The 22,170-nt window shown below is 38.2% G+C and overlaps 1 protein-coding gene across 2 annotated transcripts in view; it reads left to right on the plus strand.

Annotated features, from left to right (window-relative positions):
• The window catches only part of PTPRR (protein tyrosine phosphatase receptor type R), a 289,941-nt gene that overhangs the window by 265,506 nt on the left and 2,265 nt on the right, over positions 1 to 22,170 (plus strand). For both annotated transcript variants that reach the window (XM_037847618.1, XM_037847619.1), the window contains 3 exons: positions 3,711 to 3,821; positions 5,118 to 5,275; positions 9,688 to 9,801. In XM_037847618.1, coding sequence (XP_037703546.1) covers positions 3,711 to 3,821; positions 5,118 to 5,275; positions 9,688 to 9,801 — 383 coding nt within the window. The remainder of the gene's footprint in view (positions 1 to 3,710; positions 3,822 to 5,117; positions 5,276 to 9,687; positions 9,802 to 22,170) is intronic.

Below are 22,170 nucleotides of genomic sequence, written 5' to 3' on the forward strand. Positions count from 1 at the left end.
ACCTGTACTGAATTAACTGAAATGTCCTTTACTGATTCACTTTTATTTTTTTCCAATGAGAAACTTACTGAATTGTTTTATAGAACAACTATTTTTTTCTTTTCGCCCCCATGTTTCATTGACATATGTAATATTTAATTAAATTACTGAGTTTTAATAATGCATACAACTACCGTAAAGAAGTGTGGGTGTAACTTGGTGACCATACAGCTCAACAGGGGAAACAGATGTGCTGGGCTTATTCAGAGAGTGGACCAGAGCATTCAGTGTTTCATGAGCATCAACATATATTACAGAGGGTGGGAAGGTGGGGCATTGGCTAATGCTGTGGTTAAGTAGGATTGGTTAAGAAATCCTCTACTGTATTTTAGGGGATAATCTGGAAGTCAAATATGGAAAGTCTAGTTTGGTATTTGCTTGGAGTGTCCTATACCTAAGAGATGCAAGCCAAACTTCCCAGAGATGCAAGCCAAACTACCTAAGCCTCAGTCTCCTCTGCTGTAAAATGATAAAAATAACACCTACTGCCTGTTCCACCTAACTCAAACGATTATGGAAGGGATTAAATGATGTAATGTTGATGAAGGTACTTTTAGTGTTAAAATTTTATGTCTGTTAGTAACATTCAGTTGGAGCTAGGAATAAGAGTAATTACAACAATAATTTTAGACAATCTGACCCTTTGTATCCCTCTCTTATATGTAATGTAAACTGAGCATCTTCTTTTTATTTATTTAGAGCCACTTTCTCTACGATGATATATGTCTTTAGCTCATAAAGCAAAATCTCTTTGATTTTAAATATATAGTATCCAAGAGGAAAGTAATCTAAAATGAGTTGTTTTTTTTTCCAGGCAACTAAACTACTAGCTAGAACTCCTTCTTTAGACATAAATGATCAGAATTTAGCATTGAAAGGAGGAAGAGATGGGTAAAGAGAAAAATTAAAATGTGAGTTTACATTGCTTACGTTAACATTCTACTTTTGCTATAAACCACTGAATATGAAGAATAGGTTGATGTCCACAATAGTTTCAGTCAGGGTTTGCTAAATACTTGTTTGTACAAGAGACACAAGGTCCTCAGAAACCATGTTTTTCCTCCAAGTTTTGAATTCTTGGATTTAATAGATAATTTTACTGAAAAGACACAGCCTAGTTAGCAGAAGAATAGTGATGATTTGGGGTTACAGTCAGTTAAATAGCATGCTATTTTGAATTACCTATAATTAGTGTGGTTTCACAGTATTATCTGTGAGACAGCATTTCCCCTCCCTGTATTTTCTGCCTCTTTCATATTTCACAATAAAGAGACCCTAAAAAGCTGTTCATGAAAATAATTTGAACATGAACTTGTCCTCTTAAGAACAACTACATTTACAGCTGTCCTCCACCTTATATTCAAAAGCACCCACACTTATCTGGTCTCTTTTTCTACTTTCTCCTAAAAGGGGGGAAAATGTATTCAGTCTGTAAAAGTAAGCTTTTGTATCTGAAAAAGGAGATGGGATGTTAATTCAGGGTTGTTTGAATGAACAAGCCACATTGCATTGTCTACTGGGAGCTGGCTGCCAATTGCTTTTCTGGTAAAGAGTCAAGAAAAACATTCAAGAGGTCCCCGGCGAGCTTGGGAGAGGAGCAAGCAGCACTTCATTTATCAAGTAGGTGCAGACGCCTGCCCAAGTACTGTTAGGAGCCTGGTTGCAGGCTGTGACTCCAGCTCCACAGCTTTTGCTCCCGGTTTTGAGAGGGGTCTGCTGCTCAGGTCTGCACATGGATAATGGAGCACGTATACCAGACTACAGGACTGCTGAATGCCTCTGTCTTTGCTCAATACCTTTTTCAAGATCCTTTGTCACTCTTCTTGAACTCATCCAGGAGGCTTGGGTTTTAAGACACACAATAGCTCGGGTCTTGCAGCAAAATAATTGATGCTCCTTTGAAAGAAACCAGGCAAATTGGTCAGTATGGTTACTTTTAACAAACTGGGAAAACTGTAGGCATCTGGCAGCTGGCAAATGTGGAGGGAAATCTGTTGCTCTGTTTTAAAAAGGTTTCTTCATATTATTATTATGCCAGAATAAGCCTTTAACCTGCTTGCCTGACAGCCTTGGGTGTGGAGTGGCATGTAAATAAAGCTGAAATGGTTTACTTTGTTTGGAAAAGAATCAAATGTGGAGGATGCAAGTGTGTTTTTATTTTAATGGATGAATGAAAGAAATAGCGATTCCACTAGATGAAGTGACTTCCTTGACTGTCTTAGCCTGTGGAGTAATTGATCCTTAGTGTGAAAGAGCCCCAGAGGTTTCTAATACTTTCTGATACTCTACATGTCTTCTCCTTTAATTTTGTAACTCTGTGATCATTTTGCTGCTCTTTTGTATCTATTAGTAGTAGTTTTTTTTAAGTGTAGTTTTATGCCTTTGATGTAGATGTGAAGAAACAGTCTCTTGAGTAATGAAAGGTCCTGACTGAGGGCAACAAGTAAAGGAATTTCTATATAAATGTGTGTGTGTGTGTTTGGGAGAAAATGATAAGTACTATAAATGATATTTCTAAAATTAACATTGCTTTCCTAGGTACTCAAAGTGAATCATCAATTTTTGCCCCTTACATTTTTAATCATTAAAATATGTGGTAAAAAATTTTAATGGTTCTTTTGCAGTTGTTTAAAAGGCAAATAATACATACTGTGAGCTTATATGAATGCTTGAATCTCATTTTGTAGTTTTCTTTTAATAATGAAACCTGGATATAGTAACAATCAAGGAATATTTAATGCATGAAAATTGAATTCTTTAGTCAAAAGTCTAACCCCCCTCCCCTAAAAAAGTCTATAACACAATAATTGTAAAATACAATAATAATATAATACAATAATAATAATAAAACAATTTCTGAGTGCCTGGCTTTCTTCTAAGTGTTTTCCATGTATTAAATGATGAGGAAGCTGAGGCCCAAAGAGGTTAGGTATCTTACTCATGAATATACAGCTAATAACTGGTGGAACCAAAATTTGGACACAGGCTCTCTGACTCCAAAGCCTGCACCTTAACCACCATATAATTATTATCACTCTTATTATGCCCTTAAAATATGATCCATTATAAAAATATTCTTTAAATTCTTTTATTATGCTTATTCCAATGGATCCCATAAGTGGAAAAAAAAATTGGTCATGAAAAATATAATACTATAGATGTATTATTAATGGTCATCACATCTGCTTTGTATACCAGGGAAACATCATTTTATGGCATCTAATACATTACAGATGCTCTTATTAGACAGTTTAGTTTGACGAAGGAGGAAAATAAGAGATTTGCCTCAATCATTGTGGTAGAACATTTGTTTTATTTCTAGTCATCACATGATAAGCTCTAAGAGTCAAATATTTGGATTTTAATTTCTCTGTGGATTTTGGGGAAATTTTGCCTTAATTACTATCTTGTATGGTGTTATTAGCAACAATCTTTGGTGGGCATGTATAAAAATTGATTAAAAAAACATTATTGAGATATAATTTACATACATTAAAATTTACATATTTAGGATGTGTAATCCAAAGGTTTTAGTATATATATGGAGTTGTGAAAATCGATACTTGGTTTTTAAAAACTAATTTTAAAACTCCTTTGAGCTGCTTGAATGAAAAGTGTTCCAAGGTGAATAAAAACCATTAATATTTGCTGTATTCTTCCTCTTCCCCCAGAAATGTGTTCTGTACTGGCCAGAAAAAAGAGGGATATATGGGAAAGTAGAAGTTCTGGTTATCAATGTGAAAGAATGTGATAACTACACAGTTCGAAACCTTGTCTTAAAGGTAAAATTATGTAGCTATAGTTATCTACAAAGTAGATGATGTTACAGCATTACATTTCTGCTTTGAAATTGTTCATCCTAACAAGTACTGCAGATTCAATTTAAAGAAATGAAATAATGCCAAGATCAAAGAGACATTCTAATCATTCCCTAATGTGTTTCTTTGTTGTCAGCTACTATTAGCTTGTGGAATAATTAATGTGAGCAGACTTTAAGGAAATTCATTATGCAGGATGTTATGATCTTCTAATTTGCATGAATAAAAGGTCTCTTATTTAATCTTTTGAAAGCCATTAACTAAAGGCTTGTAGTAGAGACTTTACTATGGTTTTTTTTTGTTTGTTTGTTTGTTTTTTTAATATCACTTGGTCTAAGTACCCTTAAATGAAGCCTGGAAACTGTGAAAGAGGATATTTATGGGTGGCAGCTTGGGAGACAAGACAAGCCTGAAATCTTGATGAGACCTTCAGAAACTTGGAGTTACAGTAATTTATAGGGACTTTCCTCATACCAGATTATGTCATAGAAAAATTAACTTATTTAATTTATTGACAGCAGATGCTAAGGAATATTGCCATGGTAGTATTATGTTCTTCTAGAGAATAATCAACCCAGAGATTTCAGTCCTATATAGAGCATCATTACTGGGACAGAATCATCTCAGAGAAGAAGAGAGTGGAGGTAGAGTTCCAGAGATGGTTTTGAATAAGTTCTGAATAAGGAAGCATTTACACAAACCTGTTTTCAACACATCCTGAAGTGCATAGTCCAAGCTAGATCCCCAAACAGGCTCAGACTCGTGGCCCCATGTGGCTCCTTTACTACTCGGATTCCTCATTACTGTTAAATAGTGAAATTCAGGATGCTTGTAGAAACATTAGAGTGACTGCATACAAAACTAAATGTTCTTATGTTGGCCAATATTTCTATAATAACACAACAGGAATACTGATAGAGCAGGAAACACAATATATCCCAGTTCTTTCCATCTATCAATCTGTTTATTAATAACTAACTGTAAACATATATGTAGTATATATTATATTCATGTTGTGTGTATTAAATATATATCTAATTTAGTAGGGCTGCGACTATCATGAGAGCAGGATATCTACCGTAAAGTTTTCTCAAGGTTAAAGGGTATTCATCATAAATCTCGTGTTTTCAAAAAGCCACGTTTTCTACTAGAAATAAGTTCTAGCAAACTGGGAAGGATAGAAAGCATCCAGCATTGTGGTTTAAAAAACTTTTAGTTCTACGTGTGGATGAGGCATTTGGTGGCTGTTGCTATTTTCAGCAAGGAAGTCACACCCAACATGTGAAGCATTACTGGTACACTTCATGGCCTGATCATAAGACTCCAGACAGTGCCCAGCCCCTTCTGCAGCTCATGCTGGACGTAGAGGAAGACAGACTTGCTTCTGCTGGCCGAGGGCCTGTGGTTGTTCACTGCAGGTAAGGCATGAACTGTCCTTTTTGCCTAAGCATCTGTCCATCCTTTGTCAATCATAGAGTGGGTGGAGGTCGGGATTTACTTCCTGGGTGTGACTTTGTTGGTAAATCTAATGTTTAAGGAAATTGGTTAACTTCCTAGTATTTGAGACTTGACCAAGATGATACGTATGGAAAGGAAGTCACAGTTTTTTGCAGTAGTTTCAGTGGCCAATTACATAGTGGACAAAATTCAAGTTCTAAATAAGTGATTCATTGAACAAGAGACCTTACTCCTGTTATTGATTTACCTTGATATTTACTGAGACATATTTACCTTCATATTTATTCATTTAGTCTCAGGCATCTTCCATATAGTAAGAGTTACAACAGATGCATTTTTGAAAATTATTGATGGTTCCTGTGTTGTTTCAAGATGGCACCTGAATTATGCTTGAATTGAATCTTGATAACCTTTATTATTATGTCAAATTTGGTGAAAATCAGGCAACTCTTTCAAAAGTTATCCCATGAGATTGAGAACATCTTCTTGACCAAAAGGGGGGTGAAAAATGAAATGAAATAAAGTTTCACTGGCTGTTAGATTTCAAATGGAGTCGAGTGGCCATTCTGGTGGTCACTCTTACACACTATACAGATAACCCTTTTTGGTTTTAATGTATTGGAATAACTAGAAGTAAGTACCTGAAACTAACAAACTCCAACCCAGTAGCCTTGACTCTTGAAGATGATTGGATAACAATGTAGCTTACAAGGGGTGACAGTGTGATTGTGAAAACCTTGTGGATCACACCCCCTTTATCCAGTGTATGGATGGATGAGTAGAAAAATGGGGACAAAAGCTAAATGAAAAATAGGGTGGGATGAGGGGGATGATTTGGGTGTTCTTTTTTACTTTTATTTTTTATTCTTATTCTTTCTGGTGTAAGGAAAATGTTCAAAAATAGATTGGGGTGATGAATGCATAACAATATGACGTTACTGTGAACAGTTGATTGTTCACCATGGATGATTGTATGGTATGTGAATATATCTCAATAGAACTGAATTTAATTTTAAAAAAAGTTATCCCATGAAAAACAGATGGAAATAAATTTATGGAATGGAAAGTGGACAAGCAGTAGTTCACCAAAAGGAAAACAAAGTGCTGTTACCAGAGCATAGGGTACTGGATGCTGGGCAGACAAAAGCAACATAGGTCCATGGTGGTCCCCTTCCCTAATGTCTGGCTTAAATCTCTCCTGCTGTCACTGATACGTCTCCCCCCTTGTTTTCCTTTTAGTGTACCCAAACTAAAGCAAGTACCTCGAAAGTTGTTTATATAACCACCCATTAATTCTCTATAGTTTCTCAAAACAATTTTTGTCTCTTGAGATAGCTTCTGATAATATCTTCAATAAATAAAAAACCAACATGATTTTAGATGACAATTTTAGCCTCAGTCAATTAAGAGTAAATTTACTATCTGTCCATTCATCCAGAGGTAATTTTCCAATTTCTAGCAGAAAGTCTTATGCTAAATTTAGCTTGGGTTTGAGGAAAAGCAACTGAAATGCAATATTTTAGGGCTGGACTGCCCCCCATCCAACGTCATAAAACACTCAGGAAATCTAAAACCAACTAGACACTTCCCCTTTAAAACCAGATCCCCTTCTGATTACTAGTTCTAAGAATGAAACCATCTTTTTTCCAGGCACTCAATATCCAATGTTGACAGTTATCTTTGGCCCTCCTCTCAACTTCAGCCTCAGTATCTTATCAGTTACCAGATTGGCTTTCCCTTCAAAGCTTCTCCTGTAATCATCACTTCCTGTCCAACCACCCTAGTTCAGGCCCTTATGACCTCATCCATGTATTTAGAAGTAATTAGCGAGTTGTACACACACACACACACACACACACACACACGCTGTAGCCTTCCCTGTGCACACTTCTCTTGGTTGATGTTCCTAAAACCCTCTTTCATCACATGGGGTCCCTGCTCAATGTTTCTCAGTGCTTTCCACTTCCTAGAGCAAAAGTCCTTACTCTTGGGTCTACAGATGAGCTACAGGAGTCAGTGTACTTGAAATTTTTTGAACACATTTGAGTACATAACCTTATATGAACTTTTCTGGGAAATGAAAGTTCATAGTTTTCATCAAATTCTCAAAAAAAAGAAAAAAATAGTTCCCCCAGTTTCTTAACCTTACATATAATATCCTTTATAAGCCAGACACAAAAAGGGCAAATATTGCATGATTCCACTTATATGAAATAGTCTAGAATAAGCAAATTCATAAAGAAAGAAAGTAGATGAGAAGTTGTTGGGGGTGGGGGGAAGGAGGTAGAGGGGGAGTTGTTGCCTAATGGGTATAAAGTTTCTGTTTTAAATTTTTAAAAAAGTTTTAGTAACAGGTGGCAGTAATGGTGGCACAACATTGTAAATGTAATAAATGCCATTGAACTGTGCACCTGAAATTGGTTAAAATAGTACATTTTATGTTATATATGTTATCACAATAAAAACCTTTTTTATATCCAGAGATACTTTGTAGACTCCCATGTTCCTCCCCAGTCTTATTTCCCACTGTTTCTCTAAAATAACTCACTCTTGAAGCCAGCCTAGTCTCATTGTCTCACATCATGTATCCCATTCTGCCATTCTGCATTGATTCTTCACTTATGCCATTCTCCCACAAGGGATATTTCCCCCTCACTCATGATAACCAAAATGCCTGCCATACATCGGATACATTTCAAACCCAAGTCTTTAATGAAACCTCTATAGACACCTCAACTAAAAAGAATCTTTTCTCTTCTGAATTCCTCCAGCACTCGTGCTCAACATAAAACAAGTAGCTACCATGAAAACTAAATGCTCTCTGAGTACCAAGACAGGAGCAGTCATCCCAACTATGTAAAAATTGGAGCAATGTTGAATTGGCTCTTGAAAAATGACTAGTGTTTGAAGTTTTAAAAGGTGATAGGGAGGGCATTTCTGACTAAGGAAATATCATTAACTCAGAAAGGAAAATTGGGAAATAAAATGTATTTTTTGCAATGCCTCATATAAACAAGAATGGTGGCACATAGGGTTCAGTGAGGACTGCAGAAGACGTAAAGCTTGGAATTTAGTCCCATTCAGATTATGCAGGGCCCTGAATACCATGATAGGGAGCTTAGGCATTAGTCTATAACTAATGGGCGTCATCAGCAGTTTTTGTATAGGGAGTAATATGAGTAGGTCTCTATTTTGAAAGATGAATTTAGCAGCTGGGTATTTGGAGAACTAATCCAGGAAAAGACTTGAGACTTGAAAACCATTATGAGATCATTCATTTAATTTAACCATGAAATAAGGAGATGCTGAAAACGTGAGCACAGTCTATAGAAAGGAAAGCATGGATCCCAAAGGCTCAGTAGAGGAGGTAAATATAAGAATTGGTAACAGATTGGATGTGGGAGGTGAGAGAGGAGGAGGTGTTAAAGATGGCTCCAAGATTTCTAGGCTGGAAAACTGTTGGCTGGCTTGTAATGCCATTGAGGGGAAAGATAATGAATTCTGTTTTAGATATACTGAATTTAGATGCCTTGATTTGAAGCAAGGGCAAAATAGTGACATCAAGGGTTCCAGCTAGGAGATAGAATGCTAATCTAGAATTTAGTAGAAACTTTAGGAATTTAGATGTAGATTTGAAAGAAATTTTAAAAAAAGAAAAAAAAAGACTGTTAGTCATTGACGTCGATGAGAGAGAGGTAAGAGAAAGGGCTTGTGAGGTTGATTTTATGGACACGCTATCTAAGGCAGAAGAAGGTGTAAATTCTCCTGGACAAATGATGTTTCTATTCAACTATCATCTTTATGCTTATGACAAAGAAATATTTGCCTCTAGCCCAGTCATCTCTTGTAAGCTGAATTTAATCTTCAGTTACCCACTTAATCAACAATAGTAATTTCAAGACCAAACTCCCCATCCCTCTCTCAGATCAGCCCTAATTCCAGAATTCCCCTCTGTCTCAGTAGCCCCACTATTCTTGCAGTCCTCCAGGCCTAGTCATCTTTGACTTTTTGCTTTGCTCACTCTTCAACTTTAGTCGACAAGTCCTCCAGTCTCTACATCTATGATGTATCTGAAGTCTTTCCCCTCCTTTCTACTGCCCATATCTCACCGAAGTTCATGCCCTAATTAATTCTTTCTAAAACAACTAAAATGCCTTTCCACTCTTCTCCCTAGCAATCCCTTCTCCCACCCCACACATCCTGCTACATACAACTAACTGAATAAAAATATGTATTTTAAGCACTCAGCACAGGGCTTGGATTGTTGTTGTTTCTGACTGTTGCTTTATATTTACCATTATCCTTTTAAAGGAATATAATTTATCTTTGTAATCTTTCCTCCAGCTTCTTACTCCTTATCTTTTCTTTTTAGTGCAGGGATAGGTAGAACCGGGTGTTTTATTGCTACATCCATTGGCTGTCGACAGTTGAAAGAAGAGGGAGTTGTGGATACACTAAGCATTGTCTGCCAGCTTCGTGTAGACCGGTGAGTGTCAAGGATTGTGTAATCGAGACTTCAGAGCAGCGTTATCGGTCAGAATCTGTTCTGATCACCCTGGCTTTGTAAATATCACAGGCTTTGAATTCCTAAATCTTAATAGAGATTTGTGCAAAATGCTTACAAATACACATTGTAATATACATTGCATCAAAAAGCCATCAGAGAGCATTACTGACAGCATGAACAATCACAAGTCCAAAAGTAAAGCCTATGCCCTTAATTTAATGATTCACTTCAGGGTATTGATCCTTTAAAATGAGGCATATGTGGTACTTCTAAAAGTTGTTTTTATATACAGATGGTTTTACCTCCTTTGTGGTGATCTCTATGTCATGAAAACAAAACAAATAAATCATGTCTTCTTTCTTCCTCTGTCACTGAGCCTACCTGGTAAATAAAATGGTGGAGAGGTGAGGAGATGCACCTTGAGAGAGAGTAGAGAGAAAAAGATGCTGTCGGGGACATAAGCAGTTGGTCTGTTTGCTCAGCAATTCTGTGTGCTCTAGGAGAATTGTTGTTCTGAAATGCTAAAAGGCTGGGTTTCTTCATCCATTTGTCAAGCACATATTTCTTAACCACCTCCTATGTCTCAAGCATTCTTCAAGACGCTGCAAATACAGCATTAAACAAGATGAGTGAGGCCCTTGCTCTCCAGGAATTTACATGCTAACAGAGAGAGACAGATAATAAACATGCAAAAAAAAAAAAAAAAAAAGAATAACAATAATAAACAAGATAATTTCAGACAGAGATTAAATACTACGAAATAGTAAGACAAAGTGGGCCACAGGGGCTGGGTCTTTTGAACAATAGCCCTATGACCTAATTTCCCAAAAGTAAAACTATAGAGTTACCTTTTAAGATTCTTTCAGTGAGTATTTATTGAGCCCTTCTATGTTCTAAGTCATGGGGATTCAACAAAACAGACAAAATGGTTGTTCTGAAGTTTGATGAGATGATATATACAAATCACTTCAACAGGGTCTAGCACATACTAAGCCTTCAATAAATGTTCACTGTGTTATCACCTTCATTATTATTGAAATTATCAATAAAATTTATCTTATTTCTAAAAGTTAAGCATTTGAGTCCCCCAGTCCAGATAAGGTTTTCCTTCTTCTCTACTTCCAGAGTACCCTGCATTTTCTTCTCTTAGGCATCTCCCCATCCCTACCATACCTTATCTCCTTTTAAGTAATAGCCTCTAAATCTTTGTATGTATCCTCCCTCTCTTTCTTCCTCTTAATTTTGACTCATTTATTAGAGTCTGCTCATCATGGTGGTCAAGATTTTGAACTCTAGAGATGGATTGACTAGACTTCCCCACCATTTTCTGGCTGTATGGCCTTGGGCATGTTACTAAACCTCTCCATACTTCAGTTTTCTCATAATGTTGTCATGAGGATTAAAAGAGATAAGCTATGTAAATTTCCTGGCACATAAAAAGCATTCAATTACATTTAGCCACAGTTACCATTGATATATATATATAGCAAGTAATCTAAACACACCTCTGTAAATTGGAGATTAAATAATATATACCTCACAGGATTGCTTTGCCTTTAGATGACATTAACCTGTGATGTACTTAGAGCACTTAACCTGTATTTCTTACCTTCTCTCTGCACCCCCCCCTTTCCACAACCCACATGTAATTGCTTCCAAAATTACTTTCCTCATTTACATAAGATCAGCTCCAGTGACCTCTCCTTCTCCTCTTAGTTTCCTGCAATCCCATTGCCTTCCATCCAGAAGAAGAATCCAGTCATGTCTTTTCAGATTCTGGGATATCCCTTCACCCAGAAGAGGGGACCTAAATCAGAGAGTAAAAGACAGCGATCAGTCAGCCTGGCTGCTGCTTCTATGGTGACCTTATTCTCTCCTGCACCGTGCTTCTGGAAACGAGAATCCTACATGGGGGCCCCGAGTTCCTCAGGGACTCTAATTCACACCCCTGAACCCTGCTCTCCTACTACCTAGTCCCAGAACTCTATGAGCGCCAGATACCTGCATGGATCTATACTAAGTCCGTACCAGTATGGCTTCCAATGACACCTGCCCCAATCCTGTTTGGAACAATGCTCTGGAACGTAGGCTTGGTTTGCTCATGTTTTTTTGCCTTGTTACTGCTGATTGTTTTCTGCTCTCCCTCCCATCTCCCAACTCCCCACCCCACCTTTATAGACTGACCTCTACCTTGGTTTCTACTTCCCAGTCACATTTCTCTGTCATATCCACCAAATGGACCTCTGGTTTTGAGTAGAATCACATTTTTTAAAAATAATACTAACCATATGACAATGCCTTCTCTATCTGCTCCTTCCTTCCTGAAGCAAATTGTCAGAAATTTTAGCCTTGGCCTACTAATTCAGTCCCTTCAAGGTCTTCCCATGGGGCTTGTCCTCTTATTCCTGATAGGCTTTTCCAAACATATCCAAACTCTCTGCTGCTCTGAAGTCTATAGGCTCTCTATCTCCTTGGATTTGAATTACTGCCCGTATATGTCTCAAAATCATTCTGATTTATTAGTCAGGTTCCTTTCTACATTAATTATTTCTGAGCAGTGCTCCTATTGTTTATGAAAACGGATCCTCTCCTTAAAACTTTCCTTGAGAATTCTTTCCTTTGCCTTCCTTCTTTCACAGGATCAACATAGATTTTCCTTTTCTTGTCTCTTCCTTCTGTTGTTCATTCCTCTAATGAAACAAAACAGAAAATCTTCCTCCTTTCCTTCACCCCATCTTATGCTCCCACACCCTCTTTCTTGACTCCTGCTCCAATTCTTCAGTTTTCTGCCCCATTTCTCATTTTTAAAATTCCAATTGGAACTGGACTGCCTTCATTGACCATCTCTTTGACCCATGCCAATAAAGGGAACACTGGTCTCAGCAAATCCAAACATCCACCTTTCTGCTCATGCAGCGTCTTCATCAGTTCTCAGAGCCTTGTCTCCATGCCCTGGCCTCCCTGCCCTTCCATGCCTTCAGGTCTAGGCCTGTCTTTAGACGTTCCAGAATGTACTAATCCACAAAGGGATGTTGTTTTGAATCAGGAGCGCCCCACCATGGTCTTCAAACCACATGTCTCATTTAACTTCCAAAATACACCTAACAGTAGAAAAGGAGGTATTCCATGGCCTCGTTTTTTGTTTTTTTTTTTAAGTGAGAAAAAGATTAATTCAATATATCAAGTAACTTGCCCAAGGTTATATAGCTTAGCATGTGGCAAAATTGACCTCTTTGCAATCCAGGACTTCTGATTTCTAATTCAGAAGGTATAAATCTTGTAGATTAAAGTAAACAAACAGCCTCTTGGAATATGTTTAGTGTAGAACTGCTTGACAAAGACATAATGTCCTTCCAATTAAAGAAAATGCAATGACAACATGACACCATAGTTTTTGAAAACAGTTTTTATTGTGAATAGATGGAAAGACCTTGACAGCAGTTGCCTTAAGAGCCCAATTCAAAGTACATAGAAAGTTGCTTCACCCCCAAGATATCTGTCTGTGGTGAATACCAAAAATGACTAGCCACTCCACTTTGACTAAAATAATCATTCCTTTTTATGTTCATTTAGCCTGGATATGGGAGTGGAGGGTAACACTCAACTCAGCTATCATCACTTAACCCAGCTGATCTAGTCTTCCAGTATGACAGCTAGAGAGAGTATAAATCCCTGCATTTGGAATAGATTCAGAACTTGGGTTTTGATGAAGGGGACTTGAACAGACAGCTCCAAATGCTGGGTACACCCTGATGAGGCCCCATAATCCAGGGAACTGCTAGATGCGCTCTGGGTACTGAGAAGTTATTGAGAAGGAGCAGAGGAGCTCTAGCAAGTCCCAGGGCAAAATTAAACTGAGGGGCCTCTTATTCACCAAAATTATTAAAAATTTCAAGATAGTTACAGCAAAGCATTAACTCAGGCACAGGGTCCTCTAAGCAGAAGAGTGGGGGAGACTGTATGACTGCACAAGTCACAAGCCCATGAAGCCAGCCCTTGGGGTGTTTTCAGGATGGGTGCTTGTAGAAGGACCTGAATCTTGTATTCTTTGTCCTGAGGAACAGGCACCCCAGATCTCTGCTCAGAGTGGAGCCCCTGAATCATGCATGCATTCATTTATTCAACAAACATTTACTGAACCCCTATTACTGAACAGGTGTCAGGCCCCTAGGATAGAGATAAATTCCCTCCAGAGTTTTCCAAGCTGTTTTCCTCAGAGCATCATTTATTTAATACTTACTCATTGAGAGCCTGCTAAGTGCCAGATACTCTTAGATGGTATTCAGGCAAAAGTAGGTTCTTAATTTTTCTCAAGTTTGAGAAAAAGCTATATACTACATTTCTTATAACCCCTCTCCACTTGGAAATTCACAATAAGCTTTAATGTATTCAAGGATCTGAAGAGTCTCCCAGCAAAGAAATCCAATTTAGCTTTGTGGAAGCACTATTTCACAAATTTCTTGAACCACACAAAACTTTCCTCAAAGAACATCTAAATGGGAGGAAAAAAGTTACAGCATAATTAATAGAAACTATTCTTTCAAGAGGTTTGGTGGTAAAGAGAAGACTCGAGATGGAATAGTACAGTAATTTGGGCCTGGGAAGAAACCATTAAAAGGAGAGGAAACGTTGGCGCTGGCTAACTGGAAGCACCCAGCTGAGTGTAATAAAGGGCTACAGAAGACAGAGCCAAAATATCAGAGAGCTGACCATTTGTTCTTTGGCAGAGTAAGAGCTTCAAAAGCTGTTTCCTACCCTTCTCTATCCTTTTTAACAATGGTCTCTACCCACTAGCAATCCAGGGCTGCACAGTGTACATCCTCTCTTGATAGTCTACTCCCTACTACTTATATCTGCCTCCTCTGAGAAATCCCAGGGCATTGTGCAGAGCAAAGAAATGACAAGGCAGTCATTTGGATACTTGAAATGGGGCCTGTTTCTTGACTGATAAGTCAAGACTTTGAGCTTTGGGCAAGACGAAAATCCTCACCAAAAATTACAATACCTGATCATTGTCATTCAAAATGACAAAAACAGTTAATTTGTACTCCAATCACGGATGTTGGTGATGCTGCATTTTAGCAGTAAATTCAGATGGTCCGGTTTAGAGATGAGTGTGTGATGCTGAATGGATTTTTCCAGTATTAACAACAATTACAAAAGTCATTGGTAGATTTCCTCATTCTCTGGCGAGTCATTATTTTTACTGGCTTTAGGGCAACTTCTATTAATAGATGCTACAGTTCCCACTGCAGACTCATGTGTCTGTGATTCTCCTTTTAATAATACTTTTGAGCATATTTTGAACTAAAATGGGCTTCCTTTTTTTCCAAGTAGGAGTTCAAATTAGTAGACGGTGCCCACAGGTGTTTTATTTAGAAATACATTAATGGATCATTCCTTCATTCCCATTGTGTTCATTTTTAAAGAAAAGATGAAGTGGGTAGTATACCAATTGGGAGAGGACACTGGCTGATGGGACTAGGAAGCAGGCAGCCACTAGAGAATAGGGTAGCAGAGATCTCCTGGATGTTAAGGAGCTTTGTGTTCACCATGCCTTTAATTTCCTGTGTGACCTTTAGTCCACTCTAGGCCTCTCTGTTTACACATGTTAGTGGTCCCCAGCCTCTTCTGGCACACTTTTTAAAGAGTAAAATATTTCATGGACTCCCATTGTATTTTGAAGCCCATAATGCTTTTAAATTAATCTTTATTCTTTGACTCACAACAGCACCTTACATACATTTGAAAACTAGTAATACATATGAATATGTATTTAGTTGTTCTATGGATAATGTTTAGAGCACAAATGGATTTGAGGGGCCCTCCATAGATGGCTTTTCCATCCTAGGATTCAGTATTTGGGAAACAATGGACTGACTTTCCAAGGTACCTTTCAGCCATCCCATTCTTTGAGTCTTTGAATCATTGTTTCTATGGAGAACAGTGGAATGCAATAAAAGATACTTGTAATATTTACTGAACACCTACTAAGAAAGGGGTGGTGTACACACCAGGGTCTCACAGTGCAAGGCAGTGACAGCAGGTCATTTACACATGCTTCTAAGAGATGCACCTGTCCCTTTAAAAAATAATAATAATGTATAGAAAATGCCTCACATGCACAAAGATGTTACAAAAGAATGACTAAGGAGCAATACATGATCTAACCAGGGAGGTAAAAGATGTGGTCCAATATAGGTTGACCTCAGGCAGCTTTTTCCTCATGGTCCTTCTTTTAATCCCATTTGGCACCCTGGAATTGGAAAAATTTGAAATCAGAATTTGGGATGTGAAACATATAAAAAAAATGCAGTTCCAGTACATTTTCCTGTTCTTTTCTTTTCCTTCCCCACCCCCAAAACAGGAAACAATCTGTCTGATTCTCCTTATTGAGAGTTAATGGTAAAATCCGGAGTTGTCTTCATACCTCCTTAATGTAGGGACCTTATTTGGGAAAGACATCCAAAGGTCTTATTTGTGGTTTCCCAGACAGGGTAGAAAAATGCTTCCAGTATGCATCATATCACTGTTTAAATGTTCTGGTTAATCATTTTAGTTTGATGATTTTCTTTTCTTTTCTGTTCTTTTCTTTTTTCTTTCTTCTTTTCTTTTCTTTTCCTTTCTTTTCTTTTCTTTCTTCTTCTCCTCCTCCTTTTTCTCCTCTTCCTTCTTTTCCTCCTCCTCCTCCTCCTCTTCCTCCTTCTCCTCCTCCTCCTCTTCCTCCTCCTCCTCTCCTTCCTCCTTCTTTCCCTCCTCCTCCTCCTCCCCCTCCCCTTCCCCCTTCTCCTCCTCCTCCTTCTTCTAACTATAGCAATGTAAGAGAAGGAATATATGTGACATCATTTTTTTAGACTAATATATATCACAAAAATATTCTTTGTTTCCAAAACCTAGTTAAATTAATTTCAAAGCTAAAATTTTACCTGTTGGCAAAATTTTTATCCACTTTTACCACACATATATCCATTTCTCTCTCTGCACTCCCAACCAGCCACAAAGATCCCTCATTAGAGAAATTCAAAGATCTCTTTTGAAGATCAGGAAGTCAACATTTTGGTTTACTTATTTTAAGGACATTTGTAGAGAAAGCTCTAAAAATTAGTAGGGGTTTACGTGATGTTATAGTTCCTGAGATCACAATAAAAGGGCCTCTTTGTAAAATAGATTATGCCAATTGAATCTCCCAAGTGGTTGCCAGGACAACCTTTTCCTTCTTCTCAGCCTGGAATTAACTGAGTGCTAACCTGGGTATTCAGAAGAAAATTGGCTAATTTTCAGGAAAAAAAAAGTGGAACTCAAGATATGCTAGAGCAGTCACTGAATTATCATTTGATCTTTGCTGGCTTTTATGCCTGAAAAATCCTTTGGAGCACACCTGTTTCAGAGAAAGTGTCTGTGTTCAAAATACCTGGTCAGAATCAGTCAAGACATTTCTGCTTAAGTTCTCCCTGATGGCTGTGACATCTGTTTAAAGATAAGGGGAAAATCTTTGTAGGAGGAACCAGATGCACATCCCAGCTGGATCCGAGTTATGGCAGTAGACAACCTCATTCGACTCAAGCCCAAATTATCAGAGCTTTACCCATGAGGCACATTAACATCCACACCTTTTGTTCTAAATTTACTGCACCAAACATTACCAAAAGAATCCAGATTTGAAAATAATAAAAAGCAAAGGAGCTTAAGTTCCATTGTTAGCCCAGAAGTGAGTCACCATTGCAGAATTTCTTCTGTCTACTGATTAGACCGGATGCACGTTGGGCGGTGCAGCAGGAAAGGCTGTTGCTCTCTGTATGTGTGAGTTAATAGTCACAAAAGGTCACAATTTTAACATGTTAAAAACCAAATTTCTCTCCTGGGCATCTGGAGGAGTTTTTTCAACACACCCTCCCAGGAGCAAAAGGAAAAAAATACATTTTTTTTTTTCCTCTTCTAACCTGAGTTTACCCCCAGCAGACACAGCTACGTGCTTGCCCACATGAAACTGAGATTACACTGATTTTTGTGTTTGGCAGGGCTAATGTGATAGGAGAAAGCTGACATTTCTGGAAGGGTAGCATCTCTGGATCTTCTTTGTCCAAACCCAGTGTTCAAGATCCGTGGGCTTGAAAAAATCACAGCGCTGCACTGCCAATGCCACTTTTGCAGTAAAGGGAATGACTTTCTCCCACAATATGGAGTGGGACATTACTGGGGAAACCAAAAAATTTATCATCCAAACCAAGACACTTTTGAGAGTAAAAGGTGGCCCTATTAAAAATTACACCAGGACAACAGGAGAAAAGCAGGACTATCCCAAGCAAACCAAGATGGTTAATTACCCAGACACAGTGTTAACCAAGCACTTACCAAAAGAATAAGAAAAAAATGCCGCATTTATTTAGGGCTCACTAAATGACAGCCACTGTGCTAAACACTCTATGGATTATCTCATTTAAAACTTACAAAACTTGAATCCTTTGTAGGTAAACACTATTTGCTAGGCCAGTGGTTTTCAAACTTTGCATGAGCAAGAGAAACTTCCATAGACGCCAGTATGGAAAACCAATAAAAAGCAGCCCTGCTCTGGTCAAAACTGTGATTAAGAGCTAGTCCTAAAGGCAGAGCCTCCTCCTCCACTGGGCCAACACCCCTCAGTTACCGTTGTAGAACTCTGGACTCCTGGGAATTCTATGAATTCCACCTTGGGTTAGACACCGATATGGTCTGACTCATGTAACCCTCCTTCTGAAGAGGTCAGTGTCATTAATGTCATTTTATAAGTGAGGAAACCCAAGTTGTGAATGATCAAATGAATCGTCTAAGATGGTTCAAAAGCAAGGATTCAAACCTGAGTCTGTCAGTCTCCAAACCCTCTTCCTTTCCACTGTATCATCTGCCTCCATTGTAGCTGATTTCCAAGCTGGTTATGATTAGAAACATATTCAGATCTTTCCATCAGGGCTTGCCCTTCCTAGGTAATATTTGTGTCCACTGCCAGTTTGGTTTTGACCCTCCAAGGCCTTCAGCAGCCTCATCCCAGAGTCCTCTGCTTAGTTCTGTTCAACCCAATAGTACCAAAAGTAACAATAACAATAATTATATCTCACATTTATGGTGTTTATTATGTGCATGGCTTTGTGCTAACTATTTTGAAGGATTGTCCTGTTTATTCCTCACAGCAATGTTGTTATATAGCCACTGTTGTTTTATTATCTCACCATTTTGCAGATGAGGAAACTGATTATTGCAAAGGTTATTTAATAAGGTAAAGCAGCTAGTAAGTGCTGGAGATGGGATTTGAACAGAAGTAGTCTTGACAATGGTATATGTTGTCTTTTTACCCCTTAATACACTTTGGCCCCTACTGATAATGAAGCTGACACTTTGGGAATTCTAAGCATTTTCAGACCTATGGCTACTCTTACAGCTGACTGGGTTCCCTTGTCCTGTTTTTATATGGCCTTACTCTTGTTTTGTTAAACTTACCCTTGCTCAGCAGTTTGTAGCTTAATGTGTTATGTCTGCTGGGAAAACAGATAAAGAGGATTCTTCCAAGGAGGGAGGATGCCTTATTGAGTATTGGGTAATGACGGTAATGTCTGGCTTGCTGCTTGGCTAATGATCCAGCCATTTCTGACCCCACTGGCCTTCTCCAGTGGAACATCATCTTGATCCCCCAGGGCAATCTTTTAAAATCTTAGTCTTGGTTTAGTTTAAACTATGATCTCTTGGAGGTCAAGGATTAGTTTAGTGCCCATTCTTCAAAAGCCAGTTGGATGATGCATCTTAAAAAAAAAAAAAGAACACCGCTGCTTCTTACCTCCTAGGACCCATTTGCATTAGGAACTTTATGTCAGTGATATAGATCCAGTCTTCAGCAAGTACATGGAGCCCTGTCTGACCTAAGCTAGAGAATGGGAACTAAGTCAGACGATAAATTATTCTAGGGCTCTTTTGAGATCCTCATGATTAATCTGGATTGATTCATTCATTTCCTAAGTATGTTTTGTATACAGGCACTGTGCTAGCTTCCTGGGTATTTCTTGCTCTGGCAAGTCTATAAAAAAGACTGTATTTGCCCCGTAGCAGTAAAATCTACCACGTAAGCCTAGACTGTAAGTTCCTACAAAGATCAACAGAGTGTTTTATATGCCAGTATATGCAGTTGGACATTACTTAAATATTTTCAACAGTGGTTATGATGAGTTTCTGAATTTGAACTGTCCTCCTTCAAATGCACTCTGGGTGTCCTTTGCCTTCTGTCAGCCTGGAGTTTATCTGTTTTCACATGACTTAAAAATAGCATGGCCTGGGTAACATATTGACAAGCCCTTACCTAGAACAGGTATGTGCTTTTCACTGTCACAGATAGAAGACTCTGACATTGTGCTTGACCTCACAGGACTGACAGCCTTGTTGGAAACAATTTGGAAAGGATTGGGCAGACCCTACTTTGGCCTTATTTTTTTTCCTATTTTTTAATAAATGACAGATGAAAAGATATAAGGCAGGCTTGTTAAATATCTGGAAAAGACACTGCTGAGAGTGAGAAATAGAAGGCTAATATATTGAATGATAGAAATAGTGATCTCAATAAACAAGAATATTGTTCTGAAACTAACAAATTGAAATTAATAGGAGTAAATAGAAAGTCCTGCATTTAATTTTAAAAAGTCAATAACATAAATATGGGATGGGAGAGAGCTGTACTTTCATATTCAAAATAATCCTGCACACATTTTAATTAACCTGAGTGTTCATTCAATATCCTAAAATGCTTGGTGAGCACAGCCAAGTGCCAGACACCATGTAGACACTGTGGGATCTAAGTACCCACTGTACCTGCAAATGCAAACTTAGGAGGTTTTATTGGTCTATAATGTGCAGCTCAAAGAAGAAAATGTTCCCACTGACTAGATCACATCTGGAGTAGAAACAATACTCTAAGAAGTATATATTTGATGAAACAACCTATAAAACAGGGAGTCTAGATTGATGAGTGACACAGAAATCAGACTGTATAGAAATACTGAGTGAGTACAGGATGTTTAGTCTAGAGAAGAAAAGATTATGGGACTTTGATGGTTGTTTTCCAGCATTTTGAGAGCCATTGTGTGACTCCAAGAGGAACCTTAAGACTTTCTTTTTAGGTCATTTCAGTTGGACCAATGGGGGGAAAGTTAGAAGATTAATTCTCATATAATCAAAAGTTTACCTGCCAACCTTGGGAAAGACTGCCTCTAAAGGTATCTCACCACCTGCACATTCAGGCAGAAGGTAGCTGGCCATCTGCCCTATAGAAACCTTCCTTCTGGAAAAAGCAATGTTTTGTTGGCAATTAGAATGAATGATTTCTGAGGATCTCTCCAATGCAATTCTTTACTTTTTAATTTCCAAATTAAATGGAAAGTAGTAGAACTTTTCACATACTTCCTTAAGCCTTCAGACTTGCAAGACTTCTTACCAGTCCACAATTAATGGGTTCCTTTTCCCGTATTCACCACCCTCATCAGCTGAAACAACCTTTGTTTAGTTAACAGAATGTCATGTAATTTTATCCCAAGTATTAAAATGCGCTGCTAACCCACTTGGACTAAAATGATTACTAAAACCAAGACTGTGTCTAGGACAGGTAAAGACTATGTCTTGGACAGGTAAATACCAGAGTTGACCAGATATGCAAGACTAGGAAAACCTTACCTCGAAGTGAGGTAAGTGGTGAGAGGAAATTCAAGAGATGGAGCACATAGGAGGTTCCATATACCATCTAGAGCTGAAGTGAGAGAAGTGCTGGTTCTCTGAGCCGTGCAGAAACCAGAGGAAGGGAGCTGCCTACTATTTACTGTGGCTGGATCTCCCAAGGTTCATGGTCAAGGCCAGCATTTTCCAGACACCTGCTTTGTTTTTGGGTGTGGCCGTAAATCATCATCCAGCTAAGAAGAGGAAGGGCCACCACGTCCTCAGCTGGCAATTTCTTTTGTCAACTTACGAACAAACAAAGAATACTTTGGCCAGAAAGTGACATTTAGTATAACAAAATGTGCAGCGCTAAGGAAACAGACTCAGCAAATATTTCTTTTGTGTCTGCCAATAAGATGCTTTCATTGAAATCTGTGTATTTTTTAACTTTATATTTCTTGCTAAATACATCACTCTGGCATCATATCAACCTGCCTGAAAAATCACTGCTTAGTTTTTGAAAGGTGAAGTCCTTTACTGCTTTCATAACTTATAAGCTTATATTTGTGGGGGTTTACCAGTAAACCTGAATACAGGCCTAGTTTTCGTTATTACCATTAATCAGAAATCATGCTACAGTGAGGTAATATATCCTGTTTTTAGAGCAAAGTGATTCAATGGTTT

Source organism: Choloepus didactylus, chromosome 8 (assembly GCF_015220235.1).
Source record: "Choloepus didactylus isolate mChoDid1 chromosome 8, mChoDid1.pri, whole genome shotgun sequence".
Taxonomy (NCBI): domain Eukaryota; kingdom Metazoa; phylum Chordata; class Mammalia; order Pilosa; family Megalonychidae; genus Choloepus; species Choloepus didactylus.